Source organism: Haliotis cracherodii, unplaced genomic scaffold, assembly GCF_022045235.1.
Source record: "Haliotis cracherodii isolate W230 unplaced genomic scaffold, xgHalCrac1.p SCAF_9, whole genome shotgun sequence".
NCBI lineage: Eukaryota > Metazoa > Mollusca > Gastropoda > Lepetellida > Haliotidae > Haliotis > Haliotis cracherodii.
In genome coordinates, this window is record NW_027266343.1 from 52,858,905 (window position 1) to 52,878,603 (window position 19,699).

The 19,699-nt window shown below is 40.8% G+C and overlaps 3 protein-coding genes across 3 annotated transcripts; all 3 read right to left on the bottom strand.

Annotated features, from left to right (window-relative positions):
• Nucleotides 1-5,564: 5,564 nt before the first annotated feature.
• Nucleotides 5,565-9,074, bottom strand: LOC139452651 (temptin-like). The gene is made up of 3 exons (XM_071234190.1): nt 8,822-9,074; nt 6,737-6,887; nt 5,565-5,746 (listed from the first exon to the last, which is right to left on the bottom strand). Exons 1-3 carry the CDS (start codon nt 9,005-9,007, stop codon nt 5,700-5,702), a joined length of 384 nt encoding a protein of 127 aa, XP_071090291.1. The 5' UTR covers nt 9,008-9,074; the 3' UTR covers nt 5,565-5,699.
• A 1,702-nt stretch (nt 9,075-10,776) lies between these two features.
• Nucleotides 10,777-13,772, bottom strand: LOC139453287 (temptin-like). Its single transcript, XM_071234929.1, has 3 exons — nt 13,551-13,772; nt 11,861-12,011; nt 10,777-10,855 (listed from the first exon to the last, which is right to left on the bottom strand). Exons 1-3 carry the CDS (start codon nt 13,770-13,772, stop codon nt 10,809-10,811), a joined length of 420 nt encoding a protein of 139 aa, XP_071091030.1. The 3' UTR covers nt 10,777-10,808.
• A 2,622-nt stretch (nt 13,773-16,394) lies between these two features.
• Nucleotides 16,395-19,476, bottom strand: LOC139453116 (temptin-like). Its single transcript, XM_071234742.1, has 3 exons — nt 19,241-19,476; nt 18,652-18,802; nt 16,395-16,657 (listed from the first exon to the last, which is right to left on the bottom strand). The coding sequence occupies exons 1-3, from the start codon at nt 19,424-19,426 to the stop codon at nt 16,611-16,613; spliced, it is 384 nt and encodes a 127-aa protein (XP_071090843.1). The 5' UTR covers nt 19,427-19,476; the 3' UTR covers nt 16,395-16,610.
• Between the last annotated feature and the right edge of the window lie 223 nt (nt 19,477-19,699).

Genomic DNA, 19,699 nt, shown 5'->3' on the forward strand with positions numbered 1-19,699 from the left:
TTGTAACCTGATGGAAGTTTACAAAAACGAGTACAGATCAGTATGAACCTAACTGGCCCAATTTTAGAAAACAACGGACACTGAAGAATGACAAGCATGAATAAGAGGTGAGGTAAAATGGGGTTTAACGCCGCGTCCAAGATTATTGCACTTATATAGCGACGTACATGCACACGTGTGTGTGTGTGTGTGTGTGTGTGTGTGTGTGTGTGCGCTAATACTGGTCCGGGCTGATGCCGATTTATAGTGCTAGCCCACTGACATACCATGCCGCAGTTAAACATGGATACCCCAGTCAGACATAGTATACCGGCTCCGAGCCGACCACTCGGGCTTGTTTTAGCCCCTTAATGCACCAGGCACGGTTGCAACAACTACCATCTTTAAACGTCTTTTGGTATGACGCGGAAAGGGATCGAACCTCGGACTTTCCGCTCACTGGGCGGACGCTCTACTGGTAGACCACGGAGGCGCTCAATATATCTACGAAATATATCAAGAATGCTGTGACCATGTAGACATGTTATTTTGTATACCTACATAGCGAAATGGATGCCATATTGATTATGTGCAATATATCGTGTTTTCACTATAAGTGTAATCAGATATGAGATAGAAATATCACATGCTACTATACTGAACCGCAAAAGAAACGTCACCATGAATAGATATGTGAGAAACCTTATTTGTTCAAACACTGTAAACATACTTTGAGACATATTAAAAATATGAAACTTGGCAAAACTGATCATCAAGCTTGACATTAAAGTGTCAAATGTTCTTAAAGTGAAACACGACACTAGTGGCTGAGTAAATGGCATCAGAAGTCAGTATCTCGTGTGTCCGTCATGTGCATTGATGACTGCCGTGCAACGTCGATACATGGAATGGATGAGGCGGTTGATGAAGGCCATAGGCACTTGAGCCCACATTCTGGGGAACGCCTGACGCAGTTCAGCTGCAGCTGTCGGCCTTGGTCGGACATCATTCAGCCGTCTTTCAATCTCGCCCCACAGGTGCTCAGTGGGATTTAAATCGGGACTGAGGGCAGCCCACTGCATGGTTCTGATGCCATTCTGCTGGAGGAAGTCTCTTGTTGCTCTCGCAGTGTGGGCACGGGCGCTATCATGCTGGAACTCGTGGTTGCGGCGACGTGCCAAATGAGGTATGGCGTGTGGTCTCAAGACTTGATCAATGTTGTTGTGACACCATTGCCTCTCCCTGGAACGATGTTCTGGAAGACCACAGGGCCGACCCTCTGTGCAACACCAATTCCACCCCACACCATGATGCTCGGACCACCCCACGAGTCTCTCAACAACACAAGCATCCGAATAACGTTTCCCACGGCGTCGCCAGACTCTCTCTCTGCCATCTGCTGTTTAGATACCATTACGGCTCTCGTCTGAGAAGAGGACTCTTCTCCACTGCAGGTGGCGCCAATGCTGGTGCTGTGTTGCCCACTGAAGACGGTCCCGGCGATGGCGTGGTGTCAGAATGGATCCTCGGTGTGGCCTGTGACTGTGGAGGTGTCTGTTCGTCAATCGTCGACGCACGGTGTCAGCACTAATGTGTCGCAGGTGTGTCCTCATGGTCTGTCCAGCAGTTTCCGCAGCAGTAACAAAGCGTTGTTGAAGATGCTGTCGCACAATCTGACGATCCTGACGTCTGGTGGTGACCCTTGGTCTTCCACTACGTGATCGGTCATCTGTAGTGTTGGTGGTCTGGTACCATTGCTGAAGCCTGAATATGGTCCTTACGTGGACTTGAAATGCATTGGCTACTTGCCGGGCGGTTTGTCCAGCTTGCAATCGTCCAAGGGCTTGGTGTCGCTGATTTCTTGTCAGTCTTGGCATGTGGTAGCAATTCAATAACGAATGAATGTTATCCGACCGATCTGGGTGTATTTTTATAGGGCAAGAAATGGGGGAACGCATGCGCATTTCAATTTGCACGGAACTCACGTGCATCGAGTTACCACGGTCATTGCCGTGATGCGTTTGGGCGATCGGTTTCATTGTCATATGCTTTGTTTTTTCATTATCAAATTTCCCTTTTCCGGACAAGGTAATGTAAAATTTTAGAAACTTTGACAAAAACTACCCAGATATTTAAATGACAACCTTTTATGCAATGTACAAGGGGTTGACGTTTCTTTTGCTGTTCAGTATATATACGTATAATGTATATGAAGTATGTTCAATACTGTATGAGAGTATTGTACACTCTTCATTCGCAACATCAATGTAGCTCCAGTTCGGTTTGACAGGGCTGTAGAGTATTAACCAGTAACTACAACAAATGAATTTTAATTATATGTCTATAGAGGAAAGGGAAAAGTGTTTAATCGAGAAATGTATTTTCTAATGACACAAAAGAATAGTGTAACGTTTCAGCCACAATTTTTCTACAAATAATAAACTTATAACGAACTGTGAAGCAGAACTGCTTGTACTCGCCAGAACTAATGCCGGTTTTTTAATGCTTGCACACCAAGGTACCAAGCCGACAACAAGCACCATCTTGTAACGTCTTTTGTTAAGACGTGACCCTGGGCTCGAACCACCGACTTTCTCCTCTCCAGGCAAAAACTCTTTCCACAAGACCACGGTCCGGTCATTTATTATACAAAATTTCAAGTGCAGATTTAGTATTGCTAAAAGTTTTTTACACCATTATCAGATATGATGTTATGAAATATTATTATGACAATAGTCAAAGATTTAGTCTGTCTTGTCCTCGTTCTAAATGGACATGATTTTATTATATGTATTATTACCCTTCCAAGTGTTTGTATATATTAAGTTGATAATATGAGTGAACGGTACATGTATCCTGTATCAATACAGTAAACTACGGTTATAACGAACTTAAAGGGACCACTAAATTTAGTTCGTTATAACCGTAGTCCGTTATAAGCATATTTACAACATATACACAGCAAATGGACGAGACCCAAAAAAAGTTCGTTATATCCGACAGTTCGTTATAAGCGTGTTCGTTATAAACGTAGTTTTCTGTACTCTCTGTTATTGCGTTATACATGTGCATGTACACGAATGTACAGAATCACATAAACCACGTGAACATAATACCCTTTAGATTCAAATTTACTTGATAATGATTCTTATAATCTCCAAATCTAGTATTTTATAATTTGGTTAAACAACATTGTATTTTGCTCTGCTCTCGGCTGCAATACTGACTTGTTAAGGGTCGTGACCTTGAGACATAACCAAATGAATTCACTGTAAAAAAGGGTTAAGGTATAAAAGAGGTGTTTAGGATTCATGTTTGTGTCTAAAATGTAACAGAGACTGTGTATGTACTAAACTCAAGATCATTTTAGATTTCTAATTACTAGATGAGATGATGATAAGGCGCGCCAGGTCATGAAACAGTATGAGTGAGTGAGTTTGATTTTACGCCGCTTTTAGCAATATTCCAGCAATATCACAGCGGGGACACCAGCAATGGGCTTCACACATTGTATCCATGTCGAGAATCGAACCCGGGTCTTCGGCTTGACGAGCAAACGCTTTAACCACTAGGCTACCCGACCGCCCCCTGAAACAGTATGAACTCAGTCTTGGAGTACTACACAATAACCTGCCTGGAACCCAAGTTTCAATGTATATAAAATCAGTGTATGTACATATATATATATGAGAAATGGTCACCAAAGTTGGATAACCTTTGGCCAATGACCATATATGTCAAAAAAGATTTTTTGAATGCAAATTTAGCGGCTAAATGATACGTACATTTTAAACGTCATATGGACATCGGATGACACATTCATTTCCTCACATGCATACATTTGGGAACCACTGTCCTATCGTGGGCAGATACCTGTTGAGATATGGTTAATATATATTCATTGAAGAGAGGTCACCGACCCATAGTTCACAACAGTTTATGTTATTCCAGGTGTAAGAAGTAATATTCATGTAAAGGAATATGAAACTAATTTTAATAGTATAAACATATATATGTAAGGATAATATGTAAGGATGTTGTGAAGTGAAAAATATGAATGCCTCGCGTAAGGGCCTGTCACCCCTAGCCGAGTTGGGTCGCCGGATTAAAGGTTAAAGATTACAGGCGCCGACGGCACTTTATCCTGCGCTGAAATACACCTTTTCGGTTACATCATTATTGGCTCACGTCATGAATCTGTTCAAATTACCTACCCGTGATCTAACATATCCTTAGTAACATCGTTCTATGATTCCCTTCTATCAAATATTGATCGGTGAAATAGTTTCGTTAAACTTGTCGGATAACTGAATATAATTTCCTGAAATATGTCAACATGGTGTCAACCATCTCTCATGCCGCGGGGTTTTCCCCAAACGTATTCAAACGACTATGTACGTACCACAGCACCCATACAGTTTTCCGAGATGGGCGTTGGTGCCATGGGAATTATATATGTTATATCTGAGCAATCCGTGAATGGTTTCATAACCGCATGTAATACTGTTGCTCAGCGAAGGGCATTTTGAAAAATACTGCAGTCAAATAATACAACCGCTGTTTCGGCATCATCTAGTGCAACCAACTCAGTCATCAGTGCTAAGCATACTGTTTCATGGCTCGCAGTTACCGCAATGAGCTAACGTTAGTAGTGGAAACAGAGTTGCCACTTTCAGGACAGAAAACACGTGAACTCACAAAAAACAGCAACACAAAACTACGGCTATGTTTACGTGTGTTAGATCGGCCCCACAATGCACTAGTGGAATGTTTTGTGTCACGTGATTAAGGAGAAGAAAATTGATAAAAAAATGTTCAATATTTCTTATTGCTGCATGGGATTATGGATAATCACTCTGACGAAGTATACAGTCTCCGAGCCGACTAGTCCTTGTTGTATCACCTTAATGCCGAGCGCAAGGCAGGGTAACAAAAGTACTATCTTTTAACGTGTTTTGTATGGCGCGACGGGGGTTGGGGGGTTGCGGGTTGCCACCGATCTTGGCACTCCCTGAGAAGAAACTCCTACTTATAGTGATTAATATGTTGATTGAAATGAATGTGCATGCCTCTAGTTGATTAAAGGTGGAAATGGTGCAAGTTGGCCTTTTTGGTAGAGCATACAAAATTACAGCACTATTGTATTGTTCAGAAGCTGATAGGAATGGCACTTGTGCATGCTGTTGTGGGAGCTGTTCAGGTGATGTGGAAATAATCCATTCGCATTTGGTTCAAACAAAATTTTACGTCTTTTCAACCTACACGTATCAATTAAGGTAAGAAGATATGATATTTATGGACAGATACAGATATAATAGATGCTAGTATTAGATATTAATGGTCAATACTTCCATATATATTTGGAAAGGAGAATCGATCGATCTTAGCCCATCAACCATATTATGTGAGTACATAGGAATACTTGACATGTCATTCACATCGGTTGTATGTCATTACATAAGGGGTTGACAAAGTAATAGTAGAGGAAGCACTCCTTCAAGCAGTCAACGCTGGATATAACCGCTGATCTGCTGGATGTAGAAGTATACACATCCTTATTTACAACAATAAAGCATGCTCATGGTTTGATTGTTTAATGTTCGTAGGAGAGTCAATAGAAGGAATAAGCACACTGCATTGACATTATATCATGGTTGTGATATATTAACCACCGTGAACAGAACAAATACACCGCCATGGAAACATCAGACTTCGAATCTTCAACCAATGACCACATTTGCACAAGAATAAGTGGTCTCGTCGATACCTGAATTTCAACAAAAAATAATAATAAGTATAATAATACCCCACTAATAGAGCCCTAGCCGCATAACACCCTTGTGTTTTCAACACTAACGCTTGACCAAATGTCTCAACTGCAGCTGTTAAGTGTAATAATGACCCACTCATAGAGTGCTAATCGCGCAACAGAAGAATGCTTGTAGTAGATCCATTTATACAAGACAAGCATTGGGCAAAATGCCTCTTCCTCAAACATCTTGAATTGGACTTCGGGAATATTGATGGCCATCACAAACCTTAAACACGTATTTATAGAGCCCAAAACAATCCTGTTGACTGCTGTGTTTACAAGTTAACACATATCTTTGTTCTAATACTTGGTGTTAACATCAATATTTCATGACCCCCTACTTTTTTTAAAAGAGTATATATAGTGAATGCTTACCAGAATCCTTTCGTGGATTCTGGAAACTCTAATAATGAGCTTTAATGTGGAATTGTACTGGCGATCCTGTCACGTAGAAGCCGTTTCAACATCGTAGATTGTGATTAATGATCATCACAAGTCCATACATATCGAAAAGCATCACCGATGCTGTGAGATATCAAACAGTATTCACTCACTCTCGAAAACTCTAACTGGTAATGAAAGCGTTTCACGTTGCATGTGGTGAGGGGGAAAAAAAACCCCAAAACCACAACTAATATCATATGAATAGTTCGGAATACTGATAACAGCTTCATTCTTTGATTAAAATTATGTTTCGAAAACAACTATTGCTTTAGAGAAATGCCAAAATATGGTCATAAACAATAAATAAGTTGGAAATATATTTCTAGACATAAATGAATTTGGACAATGCAGTTATTATTTATATGTTACAGGCCATGGGACATACAGTTTTGCGCACTGGCCAAAGGTTACTATTTTTCGTTTTGACTTTTGACCGATCTCGAACATAGAAACAAAAGTAAGCTGAAAATACGTATGCTAGAATTCGACATAAGTACTGACCAGGATGACCTGTGGGCGGCCAGACTGGCACAGTTCCAGCGCTCCATGTACACTGAGGGTCACCAAGCTCCTGGCCATTGGTAAATCCGTCGTTGTCAGAGTCCTTTTGACACAGAGCTACAGTCCACGTATGCGATGCAGCCTGGAAATCCTGGGGAAAATACCAACGTTTACAAGTTACTGGTGACATATGATTTTAACATAGTTTCAGTATTATTCTAGCAACATAGCGACGAGTGACGCCAGGAACGGACATGGCATTTTGGATAATACCTACAATTCAACTCTGGAAAGGACCGCCTCCGTTGTCTAGTGGTAGAGCGTCCGCCTGGAGAGCCGAGGGTCTGGGGTTCAATGCCCGGCCGCGTCATACCAAAAGACGTTATTAAATGGTGGCACTTGTTGTAACCCTGTCTGGCGCTCGGCATTAAGGGGCAAAAACAAGGACTGGTCGGCTCGGAGTCAGTATACTGTGTCTGAGTGGGGTATTCTTGTTAAACTGCGGCATGGTATCTCAGCGTGCTAGCACTACAAATCGGCATCAGTCGGGCTAGTCTAGTACAAACAGCCACACACCTGGAATGTCTGCTCGGATTGGCAAAATCAAAACAAAGGGACTTTGGTGAAGAAGTTTAACTTAGGCTTAATTCAATGATGGCCAAATAGCTAATTTCTTTCCACTGATTTACCCACCTAAACTGAAAGTAAAAGGGTCCAGTGAACCAGCCTCATCTGTTTCATATTTAGAAATAAGCATACAGCTATAGAGCGACAAAAATATCAACAAGAAAGTATGAACACACAATGCCATTTAGAAAGTTGTCAAATGTAACAAATGTTATATTTGGGATAACACTTTCTTGGTAAAGTGGAGAATCGCCTACTTTTTTGGGTTGAGTCCCGTCCGGGATTCGAACCCCACGACAAGAGGGATGATTTCAACTTTCCAACAGTCAACATTTCCTTTATGTCGAGCAATATGCCAGCGACTCCAGCCTTTGCTGTCTACATTTCACAACTTCGGTACGATAGAGAGCATCACACGACTCTTGCTGAGAAAGGTGTTTGATCAGGCTTACAATATTCAAGGCATTTTTAAAGCTTTCAGAAAGTAAAATGACAGACATGTGGAGGACATTTCCAAATTTGACGCATCAGTGACAGAAATGATGTCCAATGCAATGCCCAATTGACTTGACTTTGTATGTGTCTCTGACTGGTACCACCGGTGGGTCAGGATAGCTCACCTTTTCGCGAACACATTAATGATTTGATATGGTCGGAATCGTACAACGAACTCTATTTAAGCAGACATTTCTTATGATTATGGAAATAGTCTTGTCGCTTTTATTTACCAGAAGCCTTCCGGATGCCAAACCTAAGGCTTTGATTACCCTTACTTCTCTCAGCGAGATATCGTGGAACGTACATCGCACAACACAACGTCCGCTGATTGTGTGTTCAAATCCCCAATTTTGCCCAAGTAAAGTTGGTCTGCGTTGTAGTCTTCACTATCCCACCTCTGTAAAGGCGGTCTGTGGGAAATTGAGTTTTGAAAACCAGTGGTTTGATCCCCGCCGTTTGGTTACGATTACGACAAATCAGACAAGACGTCATTCACAATATGATCTTCCCCAAACGACTTATTGCCAATTGTATTTGTGGCACTGTGATCGTTGTGTGTATTCCTTGATACATATTGTAAATAGCCGGTCCTCAACTTCCACGACAAACATTCGCTGCTTATAAGGGGGGGGGGGGGTTATACAGGACGACACAATAACCAAATTGTGTTTAGTGTCAATCTTAACTGGATTAGGAGACAAAGCGATGACCCGACTCCTTACGACATGGTTAGCTTGCGCGAGTGAAATGCAGATTATATTTAGCTCACTTTCTTGGTAACCTAATGTATTAGTAGCTGTGGTTAGTCTTCCGGGCACGACAACTTTGTCGCCAGACGTTTATGTAGTTGCTGAATCGCCATGTATGCATTATTAGTGAAATATTCCAAGATTAACAAAGTCTCACTTTCACTAATTAACTGAGATCAAGCATGAATACAAGACTGATGTAGAATCTTACCATTCCGAATGGGTTCAGGTTCTGTGCCCCTCCCGTGTTTGCGTCGTTGTGTCCAACTGCATTCCATATGAGATCTGAGTTACAAGGATGTGGCACCAGTTTGCCGTTGGGAATTTGATTTTGGTAAGGAGGCTTAGCAACCACAACAGCGATGACACACAACACGAGGGATAGAAAATGCAACATCACGATTGAGACTCCGTGGCTGTTCTGTTTTCAAGGCGTGCCCTTCAGTCGTTTTGTATAGGGTTGGCACGTGGTAATTAAGTGATAGTGTTTGGTCCAGATAGTCTTATCATAACACTGGGCCAATGGTCGTTCTTCAGTATTCACAATCTCAGCTGCATGTAGTCCACGCCTGTATAACACAAAATTATCCTGACCGGTGTTCCACGCCGAACTGCCGTCATGTATATCAAATAATCTGAAATCAGGAATGATGACAACGATGGGCGTCCAAACTTCCTTTTGGTAAAATCAGAATATCCAGTGATCGTTACAAGAAACAAGAACATTTCATTATTTGTCGGTACCCATTGTAAGTTCTCCACGCTGCTATAGGACGAGGCATCGCGCGTGTGTGCCTGTCCTGGCATACTTTGCAGCAGTTGTAACAAGGATACTCCAGACACATTACACGGACTTCATGTCGACCAGTCCTTGTTTTATCCCTTTAATGCCGAAACCAACAAATATCATCTTTTAACGTCTTTGACGCAACCAGGAGGTTTAGCTACCGACCTTTATCATTTAAGAAATGATATGATAGTGTTACTAATTTTCCTTTTAATATTTGTGAAATTGATGTTTATTTGTTTATTTAGTAAAGACAGGCAGGAGTGTGAAGGCCGCTACCAGGTAATGGAGATGGAAACTGTGCACGTTAGTGAAGTTTTATTGGTAATGCATTATGCTACAGTTTTGTTTTATTCAGACATGTAAAGAAATAAGTCTTGTGGGGCGCTGTTCAGTTAATGTGGAAACGATCTACAGGTTGCTGTTACAAGCTTGTCCTTCTAATATGATAGAACGGTGGGGTAGTCTAGTGGTTAAAGCGTTCGCTCGTCAGGCCGAAGACCCGGGTTCGATTCCCCACATATGTACATTGTAAAGCCCCTTTCTGGTGTCCCCCGCCGTGATATTGATGGAATATTGCTAAAAGCGACGTACAACCATCCTCACTCACGCACTCTAATGTGATTATGTAAGTAAACGACCTTTAATAATGTGGAGCAGATTTGTAGTGTAGTCCCCTGTCCACACCTTGCTCATGTCAACTATAGTTGCTTTGTTGCACTGTACAATATAATCCACTTCTTACCACATTAAGAGTGAGTGAGTGAGTATAGTTTTACGCCGCTTTTAGCAATATTCCAGCAATATCACGGCGGGGGACACGATACCACCTTAAGAGCTTAATCTGAGAAAGATAAACGGTACATGTTCGAGTCGTTTACATTAGGAACATAACCTACAATGTATTGTTCTTGCAAAGTAGAGATATTTGATTTGATTGTGTAAAAATTGATATTTGAAAACCCACTCTACTTATTCGGTTTATTGTATATTTCAACCCACATGTATCAAATAGCTATAATTCTAAGGTAAGAATATATGGCATTCATGGACAAATGAGATATAATAGATGCTAGTCGGAGATCATTCCTGCAAACATATCTGGAAAGGACAATCGGTCAATCTTGTGAGTATGTGGGACTATTTGACATGCCATTGACAAAATCACGTGTTTCAAATGCTGTGAGTGTATGTCATAACGGTTCATCTGCTGCCTGGGGAGGTATACATTTCCTTAATGACAACAGTACTCGCATACTCATAGTTTGATTGTTTAATATTCCTTAGAGAGTCAACATAATGAAAGGAAACAATGTATTGACTTTATCTCATGATCTCATGAAAACGTTGTTTTTGTTATTGACAACACGTAACAAACACCGTCATGAAAGCATCGCATATTCGCGAATCTTCAACCAATGGCCCCATGTGCACAAGGATAACTGGATTCGTCGATGCCTGAATTATAACAATAATGATAATAAATAAGCATAACAATCCCCAAATTTGAGAGTGCTATCAGCATAACATTCGCGTCGCCCTGGCATGTATACAACACAAACAATGGACGAAATGTATCAATTATTAGGTGTAAAAATGCCCCACTTTTGAGCACTGGTCGGTAAATTTCAATGTGTGAGAATAACAATTCTTGATTATCCGCCGAAACAGATTCCATCTAGCATTGGGCAAAATAGCTTTGAAAATTATATAAATTTCAAAGCAATTTCATGTTAACAACGCAAGCATTCGACAAAATGGCCCAATCGTCAAGATATCGTGAAATGGACTTCATGATTAAAACACACCTGTTAACATGTTCTGATAGAGCTCCCAGAGATGTTGTTGAGTGCTATTTTAACAGTTCTCTAAATTGAGTTCATAGCAGAATCCTTCAGTGGATTCATTGGATTTGGTTTTGTACTGCTGTAATGGAGACCCTCCAGGTTTCCTTGTAAAACACGATTCAATTTCTCCCTGTCACCAGAAAAGCACCAACAGTGATTAACACTACACATTACATGTGGCGAGAGAGGTTAAGTTCACTTGCTAAAAGCAAAAGGAATCTGACAAAAACAGTTAGGAATACTGGGAGACAGTATTAAAAAGACCATTCTCCTGATGTTGCATTGGGCACATAAATTTGCTTCTTCTTATATATCTTGTGAAAACATGAATTTAAACTAAGAGAAATGCCAAAATATGTCCATAAACAATCATTATATGATATACGTTGGACACATTTTTGTCAAATGAGTTTAATTTGGATAATTCAGTAATTGCAAATATTTGACTGACCATGGGGCATCCAGTCTCGACCGCTGGCCAATGAACGTGAAGGCAATGGGACAACCACCAGCAATCAATTTGGCCAAAGTTTTCTATTTTTCGTGTATACCGACATAGTAAGCCGTCGAAAATAAAAACAGAAGTAAGCAGGAAATACGTATGGTAAAGACTGACCAGGATGACCTGTGGCCGGCCAGACTGGCACAGTTCCAGTTCTCCATGTACACTGAGGGTCACCAAGCTCCTGGCCATTGGTAAATCCGTCGTTGTCAGAGTCCTTTTGACACAGAGCTTGAGTCCATGCGTGTCCTTCAGCCCTGAAATCCTGGGGAAAAAAACCCGTTTACAATGATACTGGTGACATATGGTTTTAACATACTTTCAGAACTATTCCAGCACAATGAACCCACACAAGAAACCGGAACTCCGGACTTCGGTATTTTACCTTCTTAGCTACACTGTTAGGTGTTGCACACATTTTTCTGCTGCCATTGGCATTAATCATAGATCGACGCAGATATTTTTGGATCAGTTATCTCAAGAAATCCTCATTGAGAGGAGCTTCCTATTCCAGAGAGCTCGTCTCCCGAGTGCCAAAAATAAAGTTCGAGTTCCTAACTTCCTTATCTGGCAAGTTCATGGCATCAGATCAAGTTCGTTTCGTTTCGTTTATTTGTTGTCTAACGTCGCAATCAGCAATATTCCATCACAATGACGGCGGTCTGTAAATAATCGGATCTGGATCAGACAATCCAGTGACATCATGAACATCGATCCAAAAAGTTGGGATACGATGACATGCATCAACCAAGTCAGCGAGCCTGACCACCCGATCCCGTAAGTCCCCTCTTTCGACAAGCATGGTTTGCCGAAGACCAATTATAACCCGGTTCTTCATGAGTCCCATCAGGTCATGCATAACGTCCGTTGATTGTATGTACGAATCCAAGTTTCGTTCAATGTGTCAACATGGAGAAGTCAACACAAGAGATGATATCCATCCACCAATCCTTGAACCCATACGCACTCGCACACTCGTCCGCAAACAACCCAGTGGATGACGTGATAACTCGCCCTGGTTAGTAGTTGATCTACTCAGTCAGTATACCATTCCCAATATCACCAAGTGTAAGTGGGTGGTTCCGTAAGATATGAAACTATTCTGGAGTTGTACTGGTAGGGAGGAAGAAGTGAGTTTTGTTTCGGCATCGGTACAGCGAAGGACACCAAAATGGTTCCACACGTTGAAACGCGCGTACTTTTTGTGTGTGTTTATTCAATTCCTGAATTGGTTTTCTTCCACTCACTCACTCACTCACTCACTCACCACCCAAACACCGATTCACTGACACATACACTCACCCATTCACTCACCAACCGAAACCCACTCACTCGCTCACTCACCTTTCTCTCACTCACTCACTCACTCACTCACTCACTCACTCACTCACTCACTCATTTATTCGCTTACTCACAAACTCTCATACACGAAAAATCAGCAATTAAACAATTAAACAATTGGTGATGTTAACGAACGACGATGAGAGAACAATGTTGTTCAGGCACCTTGGCTTGTAACATAAATTTAGAGACGACTCTCACAATGCCAGGAACATCTATCTGTATTAAAAGATGGAAAAAATATGCCACTTCTTTCGAAGTCAAGTTTAAAGATGTAAATATAGATAGTATGTAGCTAACCTTGTTAGTACAATCATATTGTATCAGTATTGTAAAATATTTTCAAGTGAAGGCTTAATCGATTTTTATTCAGAATACTACAATCTTTCAACATAAACAAATTATAACTTTCAACAAATGTACTAAGATCAATCATAAAGACAAGACCTAAGAAGAATTATACCCGTCCGAATTGATTCAGGTTCTGTGCTCCGCCCAAATCAGCATTGGTGTGTCCAACAGCATTCCATATAAGACCTTTGTTACAAGGATGGGGCACCAGCTTGCCGTTGGGGATTTCATCTTGATAGGGTGGCTTAGCAACGACAACAGCAACGACACACAACACGAGGGACAGGCGGAGCAGCATCTTGATTCTCCGGCAAGGACAAGAGTGCAACGGCATAACAAGGCCTGTTTTTCGGCCTTTATCATCGCGTAGGTTGCTGTTCACGTGGTACTAAACTGATAGTATCTTGTCCCGATGGTCTTATCGCAACAGAACCACGTGCACATAACACTGGGCCTTTTCCGTTTTTCGGTATGCATTATTCCAGGCAGATTGTAGTCGACTTCTATATGCCATACAATCGTTGCACGGTATACGAAAAATAGAATAAAATGACAAAAAACAATAGAATAAACGGAATATTCATCATTTGAACGGAGAGCCGATCACGTCCAGAAGTCCTACCCGTTGTTGTAACATATGTGCTGTCTGCATCCAGATGGCTTCACATTATTCTGATGGAAAAACAGAGTGAGTTTAACGCCGTTCTGAAAAGGATCATGGGTTTATCGAGGCGTGTCAGCTTAAAGCCATATTTATTGTCACATAAACATGCTGTTTGGCAATGTAATTACCGTTGAGGTTAAGGTGCATTGCTTAAAGTTAAAGATAAGGGCTCACGGTGAAAATGTTGATGGCCTTGTTATCAGGGGTGTAAACTTATCATGACAACCTTGGCTTCATGACTTGACATGCCATTTCTAGGACAGACAATTAGGACGACCAGCGGAGCGACATTGTGACTCTGTGATAATGTAAATCCTCACTGTCTGCAACTTGACAGGTTGTTTTTTTGGTATTTATGTGAACATTTGCACCTGGTCCCGAATGTTACGGGATAACAGGACCCCAGTGTTAATAATTGTAGTCAACCGTATCGTGTTGGTGAGCTAAATGTCCTTTATATGAATCCAACCATGTCTACACTTTTGTCATAATGAACGTTATGGAATAAATTTGGAATACCTACGAATCAAATGTACAAACTATATAAACCAGGTATCGTTCTTTGGAATCGCTTTAGGTTGTATAGTAAAATCTTTCAAAACAGTTCTCATTACGCGTTTGTGTGTCTAGTTGTATCTGTGCGTGGGCAGATCGAGCGAAGGCAGATGCAGGAATTTGAAAGGGTGGTAACTGCGGGTTACCCTATTTATGAAGTTTAACAAACACACATGATAGAAAGACTGACACCTTTACGTTTGCCTCGTGGGGGCTGTTCACATAATGTGGGTAACACACCTATTGCAGTTACAAGTACGTCGATCCAAATGTGATTACTTGTCTTTGTAAATGTTTCAAAGAATGGTAATTGGTAATGATGTGAGAACTATTCTTGCACCACCAGTAAAGCTTAACCACTCAAGATGTTTAGCAACAATGATCAAACATAATTTTTCCATCGGGACATGTTGATGTACTGTGCAATGCATTCAACTTCTTTTATCGATCAAGTGTCCACCATCTAAGCTAGCTTCACGACTACAACTTTCGTGATTGTAGTAAATTAGCGAGGGGAACATTCGTCTGTGTTTTCAGTGTAGAACGGTGTTATATTTAGTAACTGAAACCAGACACTACATCTAAATATATATTTCAGCTGTTCAATTTAAAAGTAAAACGTAACTATATAGTTCTCTACCTACCTGAAAATATAAGTCATTGTGGGACAAATAACTATACACGATATGCCAGACTAAAATATTGAATAAAAATAAATATTTGGAAAGTACAATCGATCGATGTTAACCCATACCGTTTGACATGACTATTTGAGATGTCAGTTCTCGTGTTGCATAATCTATCAGTGTCTGTTGTTACATAAAGATTAATAGCGGAGGGGGACGCTGGAAATAACCACTGATCTGCTGACTGCAGAGGTACAAGATCCTCCTCGCATAGCCATAGTTTGATTGTATTATGTTATCAAGATCATGAATAGTGAATGAATGAGTGAGTGAGTGAGTTGGGTTTGACGCCGCTTTTAACAGTATTCCAGTTAAGGAAAGCCAGAAGTGATGCAGGTCTCAGACGTTTACCACTTCGGTGAAACCAACGAGCACGGGTATGGTGCTGACAAACCTAGAAACATAATTGGGGCGAACCGGGATTCGAACCCACAATCATAGGTTTCTGGTGTGGCCTCTTGCGACTGGGCTACCCCTGACCCCAACATCATGAATAGAAACATTGTTCTGACATTATGGCATACACTGATATGTACAAGATGTGTTCTTTTTTACATACTGCAGAGTGAAAGAATGAGTTTTCTGAAGTTTTGAAAAGGCGTTAACAAGGCAAAATGATTAGAGATGGTCATTTATGGAGTTATTGTCACTATTTGCGTTTGTTATTCTCTCAAAGATGTTTCGTTTTAAACGTTATAGTTGTTTTTTATACGCCATTTTTGTTACTTGACCAGCGTGTATTATTTCCATTCAAACAGCGGTCTCCTAGTTTTCAAGAATATTTTTTGTTAAAGTTTATTTTGAATGTAATCATATCTAAATGTATGAACATTTTTTTTCGTGTTTCGAGATCCTAAATATTTTGGGATGCTTTTGTATATATTTTATAAGATTTTTCAAACACGAAAATACTTTGTAAGTCACAAATACTAAGGGTTGTGAACCGCAACTGTGGCTCAGGTAGGGAGAATTTACGTTTCAAGGTTTTGCATTTGTAATGAAACAATTTAATTTTCCGGTATACAAAAAATGCAACTATACAAAGAGTATATAATAAATAGGATATTCCATGTGTCGGGTGAAATATCACGTTTCTCTGAATTCGTGACGGGGAAAAAGAGATATTTTCTTTCGTGACTACGCCACACCCCGTCCTGCGATGAGAGAAACATAATATTCCACTCGACACATGAAATATCCTCTATTTATTAACCACCATCATCAGAACAAATACAGCGCCATGAAAACATTCGACAACCGCGAATCTTCAGCCAAAGGCCACGTGTGAACAAGGATAATTGGACTCGTCGATCCCTGAAATTAAAAACACAATAATACTAATACTTACACTAAGAAGATGAAGAATATGAAGAAGATGAAGAAGAAGAAGGGCCTGATGATGAACGCCTCGCCTAGAAAGGGAGGATTAATTCCCCCGAACTAAATGTACATCGACCAGTTAGGGCTTACCTCCACAAATCTGGTAATATTTACTGTTGGGTTACAGATCAATTTGAAGACAATCATCGTTCAAGTCCGCAGCCCAGTCAGCCTCCCTCTGGTATACAAGGGCGGTCGGGTAGCCTAGGGGTTAAAGCGTTCGCTCGTCATGCCGAAGACCCGGGTTCGATTCCCGACATGGGTACAATGTGTGAAGCCCATTTCTGGTGTCCCCCGCCGTGATATTACTGGAATATTGCTAAAAGCGGCGTAAAACCATATTCACTCACTCACTCACTCACTCTGGTATACAAACCAACCAAAGTGGCGAAGGCACTTACCCCAGGGGGAGGCACATAAGTTTGCGAAAGTAACAGGACGGGCAAAAAGACTACGAATAAATGGCAAATTATTGACGATCGGAAGCATTCGGACAAAGCCAAGCCAATACATGAAAACTGACAGAGCAGACTATTCGCGACCATCCCCGGCGACTGAAGTTGTATATGCGTTGTGAATCTCATGAGCTAACTGCCAACATTCGTCAGGCGCCTTTGCATGAAAACAGCAGCAGACCCGAACTTGCAAATGAACGTTCGCATTGTTCTCCCTAAATTACCTGATGTAGTTGCCAGTTGGCCTTGAAGATTTGGAAAAATATAAAACATAACACTAGACATCAAAAGAGAGAATTCTAAATCAAATTCTTGATTCTCTGAAGGCAAAGTTAAAGGTTGTGTACAGAAAGAGAAAAGAAAGTAGGATAAAAAAATAATTTCATAAACAAAATATACTGTTCAGATCGAGTGAAATGTGTTTTGAATGGCAATTAAATGTAATATTTTAGTACAGTCTTCTACATGCTTGTAGTTTTGACACAAAGGTCTAGCCATCGTACGACCCAGTATATGTAGAAGGAGTCATGGAAAAGGATGAATACAAAATTGTTTGGAATAGGCCCGTGTACAGCCTCAGGCGTATCCGGGCCAACAAACCTGATACATCTTTGACAAACTTTGATAAATCCAAAGAAATCATTTAAATCATTGAATTTTCTGTCCCTTTTGACACTAATGTGATTGACAAGATTGAGGAAAAACATGGCAAATATCCGGATCTCGCTTTTGAAATGTCACACTTGCATCCCAAGTACCAAGTTGTCCGACCAATTGTTCTCGGTGCCTTAAGTTTGGTACCGCCCAATCTGTTGACTGACATTGGGAGAGTACCCGGGTTTGCTGCCAGGAATACAGCCCTTCTGACAATCTGGGTAATGCAGAAGGCTGCAGTGTTGGGGAGTCGTCACATTCTCCGAAAAGTTCTGGGTGGGTTTGACCAGGCAGCGGTTTTTGGGAGAAATCCCATTCGCTGTCTAGGCTGCGTGTAGAGGGGGCAAGGGCTCTGAGCTGATGATGAGCCTAACCAGCCTGATTGTGCCAGGAACCCTCTTTGCTGCATTTTTCATTTTAATCTTACATGATAATGATAACCTTACATTGATGTCAAACTGAGACCATGTGTGATAATGAGTTTGTTTTGGTGTTGCTGTACCGAAGAAACTTACATCAAACTTAGTTCGGAATATCCTAACAAATGACCAAAACTTCGGATGTTGCGTCAGATAGTAATATGAAAATAGATTGTCTATTGTGTAAAATATAATTGAAATTATGCCAAAATATGGTCTTAAGCAATAAATAAATGAAAAAGTGGGGAATAAAATTGTAGTCGGAGATAAATTGAATTGAATGAATTTTAGTATTTTTCTGAAATTAGATAAATTTTGACATATCAGTTATTACAAAGATGTTAAAGGCAATGGAACGTCCAGTTTCGAATGCTTGGTAGAATTCGACATAAGTACTGACCAGGATGACCTGTGGCCGGCCAGACTGGCACAGTTCCAGCGCTCCATGTACACTGAGGGTCACCAAGCTCCTGGCCATTGGTAAATCCGTCGTTGTCAGAGTCCTTTTGACACAGAGCTTGAGTCCATGCGTGTCCTTCAGCCCTGAAATCCTGGGAAAATACAAACGTTTACAATGATACTGGTGACATATGGTTTTAACATACTTTCAGAACTATTCCTACTAGTCCTTTTCACACAGAGCTACAGTCCACGTATGCGATGCAGCCTGGAAATCCTGTGAAAATACAAACGATTTCATGACATATAGTACACCTATCATATTCACATCACCGAGAAGCAATACTCACTCACTCATGGTCAAGTTGCAAGATGTAAATATAGGTTATATAGCGCTTGCTGTGTTGGTATCGTAATGCATGAGTAGCTGCACGAAGTCTAAGCATCAACAGAATTGTCGTAAGGTCTTTGACATGGACACTAAATCGCCATTAATGCATTATCAGTGAAATCTTTTAAGATGAATGTACAATTTCTAACTTTAATTTACTAAGATGAATCATAAAGACAAGACTAAAGTGGAATTATACCATTCCGAATGGGTTCAGGTTTTGTGCCCCTCCCAAATCTGCATTGGTGTGTCCAACTGCATTCCACACAAGACCGGAGTTACAAGGATGCGGCACCAGTTTACCGTTTGGGATTTGATCTTGGTAGGGAGGTCTAGCTAGTACAACAGCGACGCCACACAAAACGAGAGACAGGTGATGCAGCATTGTGATTCAGAACTACAATGTCACGCTTTCTCGCAAGGCGTTCCTACAAGTCGTTATGATTACACAGGTTACTGTTCACGTGGTACTAAACTGATACTTTGGTCTAGATTGTTTTATCGCAACATGTGTGAAAGGTCAACTTTTTAAACAGACAACTGTCTTTATCTCAAGATCTTAAAGTCCATCCCAAAATTAATCTGGAAATTGAACACGTTGGATTCTCTCGCTGGACCACCCGTGCAGAAACTATCAAATTAGATTTTCATCTTCAAA

Bases quoted from the DNA above. Each gene is read 5' to 3' on its own strand.
- LOC139452651 (XM_071234190.1), bottom strand. From the start codon at position 9,007: ATGTTGCATTTTCTATCCCTCGTGTTGTGTGTCATCGCTGTTGTGGTT. The intron at 6,888-8,821 runs GTAAGATTCTAC...TATTTTCCCCAG, and splicing joins ACCTGAACCCATTCGGAATG to GATTTCCAGGCTGCATCGCA. The intron at 5,747-6,736 runs GTCAGTACTTAT...GTTGAAATTCAG, and splicing joins GCCGCCCACAGGTCATCCTG to GTATCGACGAGACCACTTAT.
- LOC139453287 (XM_071234929.1), bottom strand. From the start codon at position 13,772: ATGCCGTTGCACTCTTGTCCTTGCCGGAGAATCAAGATGCTGCTCCGC. The intron at 12,012-13,550 runs GTATAATTCTTC...TTTTTTCCCCAG, and splicing joins ACCTGAATCAATTCGGACGG to GATTTCAGGGCTGAAGGACA. The intron at 10,856-11,860 runs GTCAGTCTTTAC...GTTATAATTCAG, and splicing joins GCCGGCCACAGGTCATCCTG to GCATCGACGAATCCAGTTAT.
- LOC139453116 (XM_071234742.1), bottom strand. From the start codon at position 19,426: ATGCTGCATCACCTGTCTCTCGTTTTGTGTGGCGTCGCTGTTGTACTA. The intron at 18,803-19,240 runs GTATAATTCCAC...GTATTTTCCCAG, and splicing joins ACCTGAACCCATTCGGAATG to GATTTCAGGGCTGAAGGACA. The intron at 16,658-18,651 runs GTCAGTACTTAT...TTTTAATTTCAG, and splicing joins GCCGGCCACAGGTCATCCTG to GGATCGACGAGTCCAATTAT.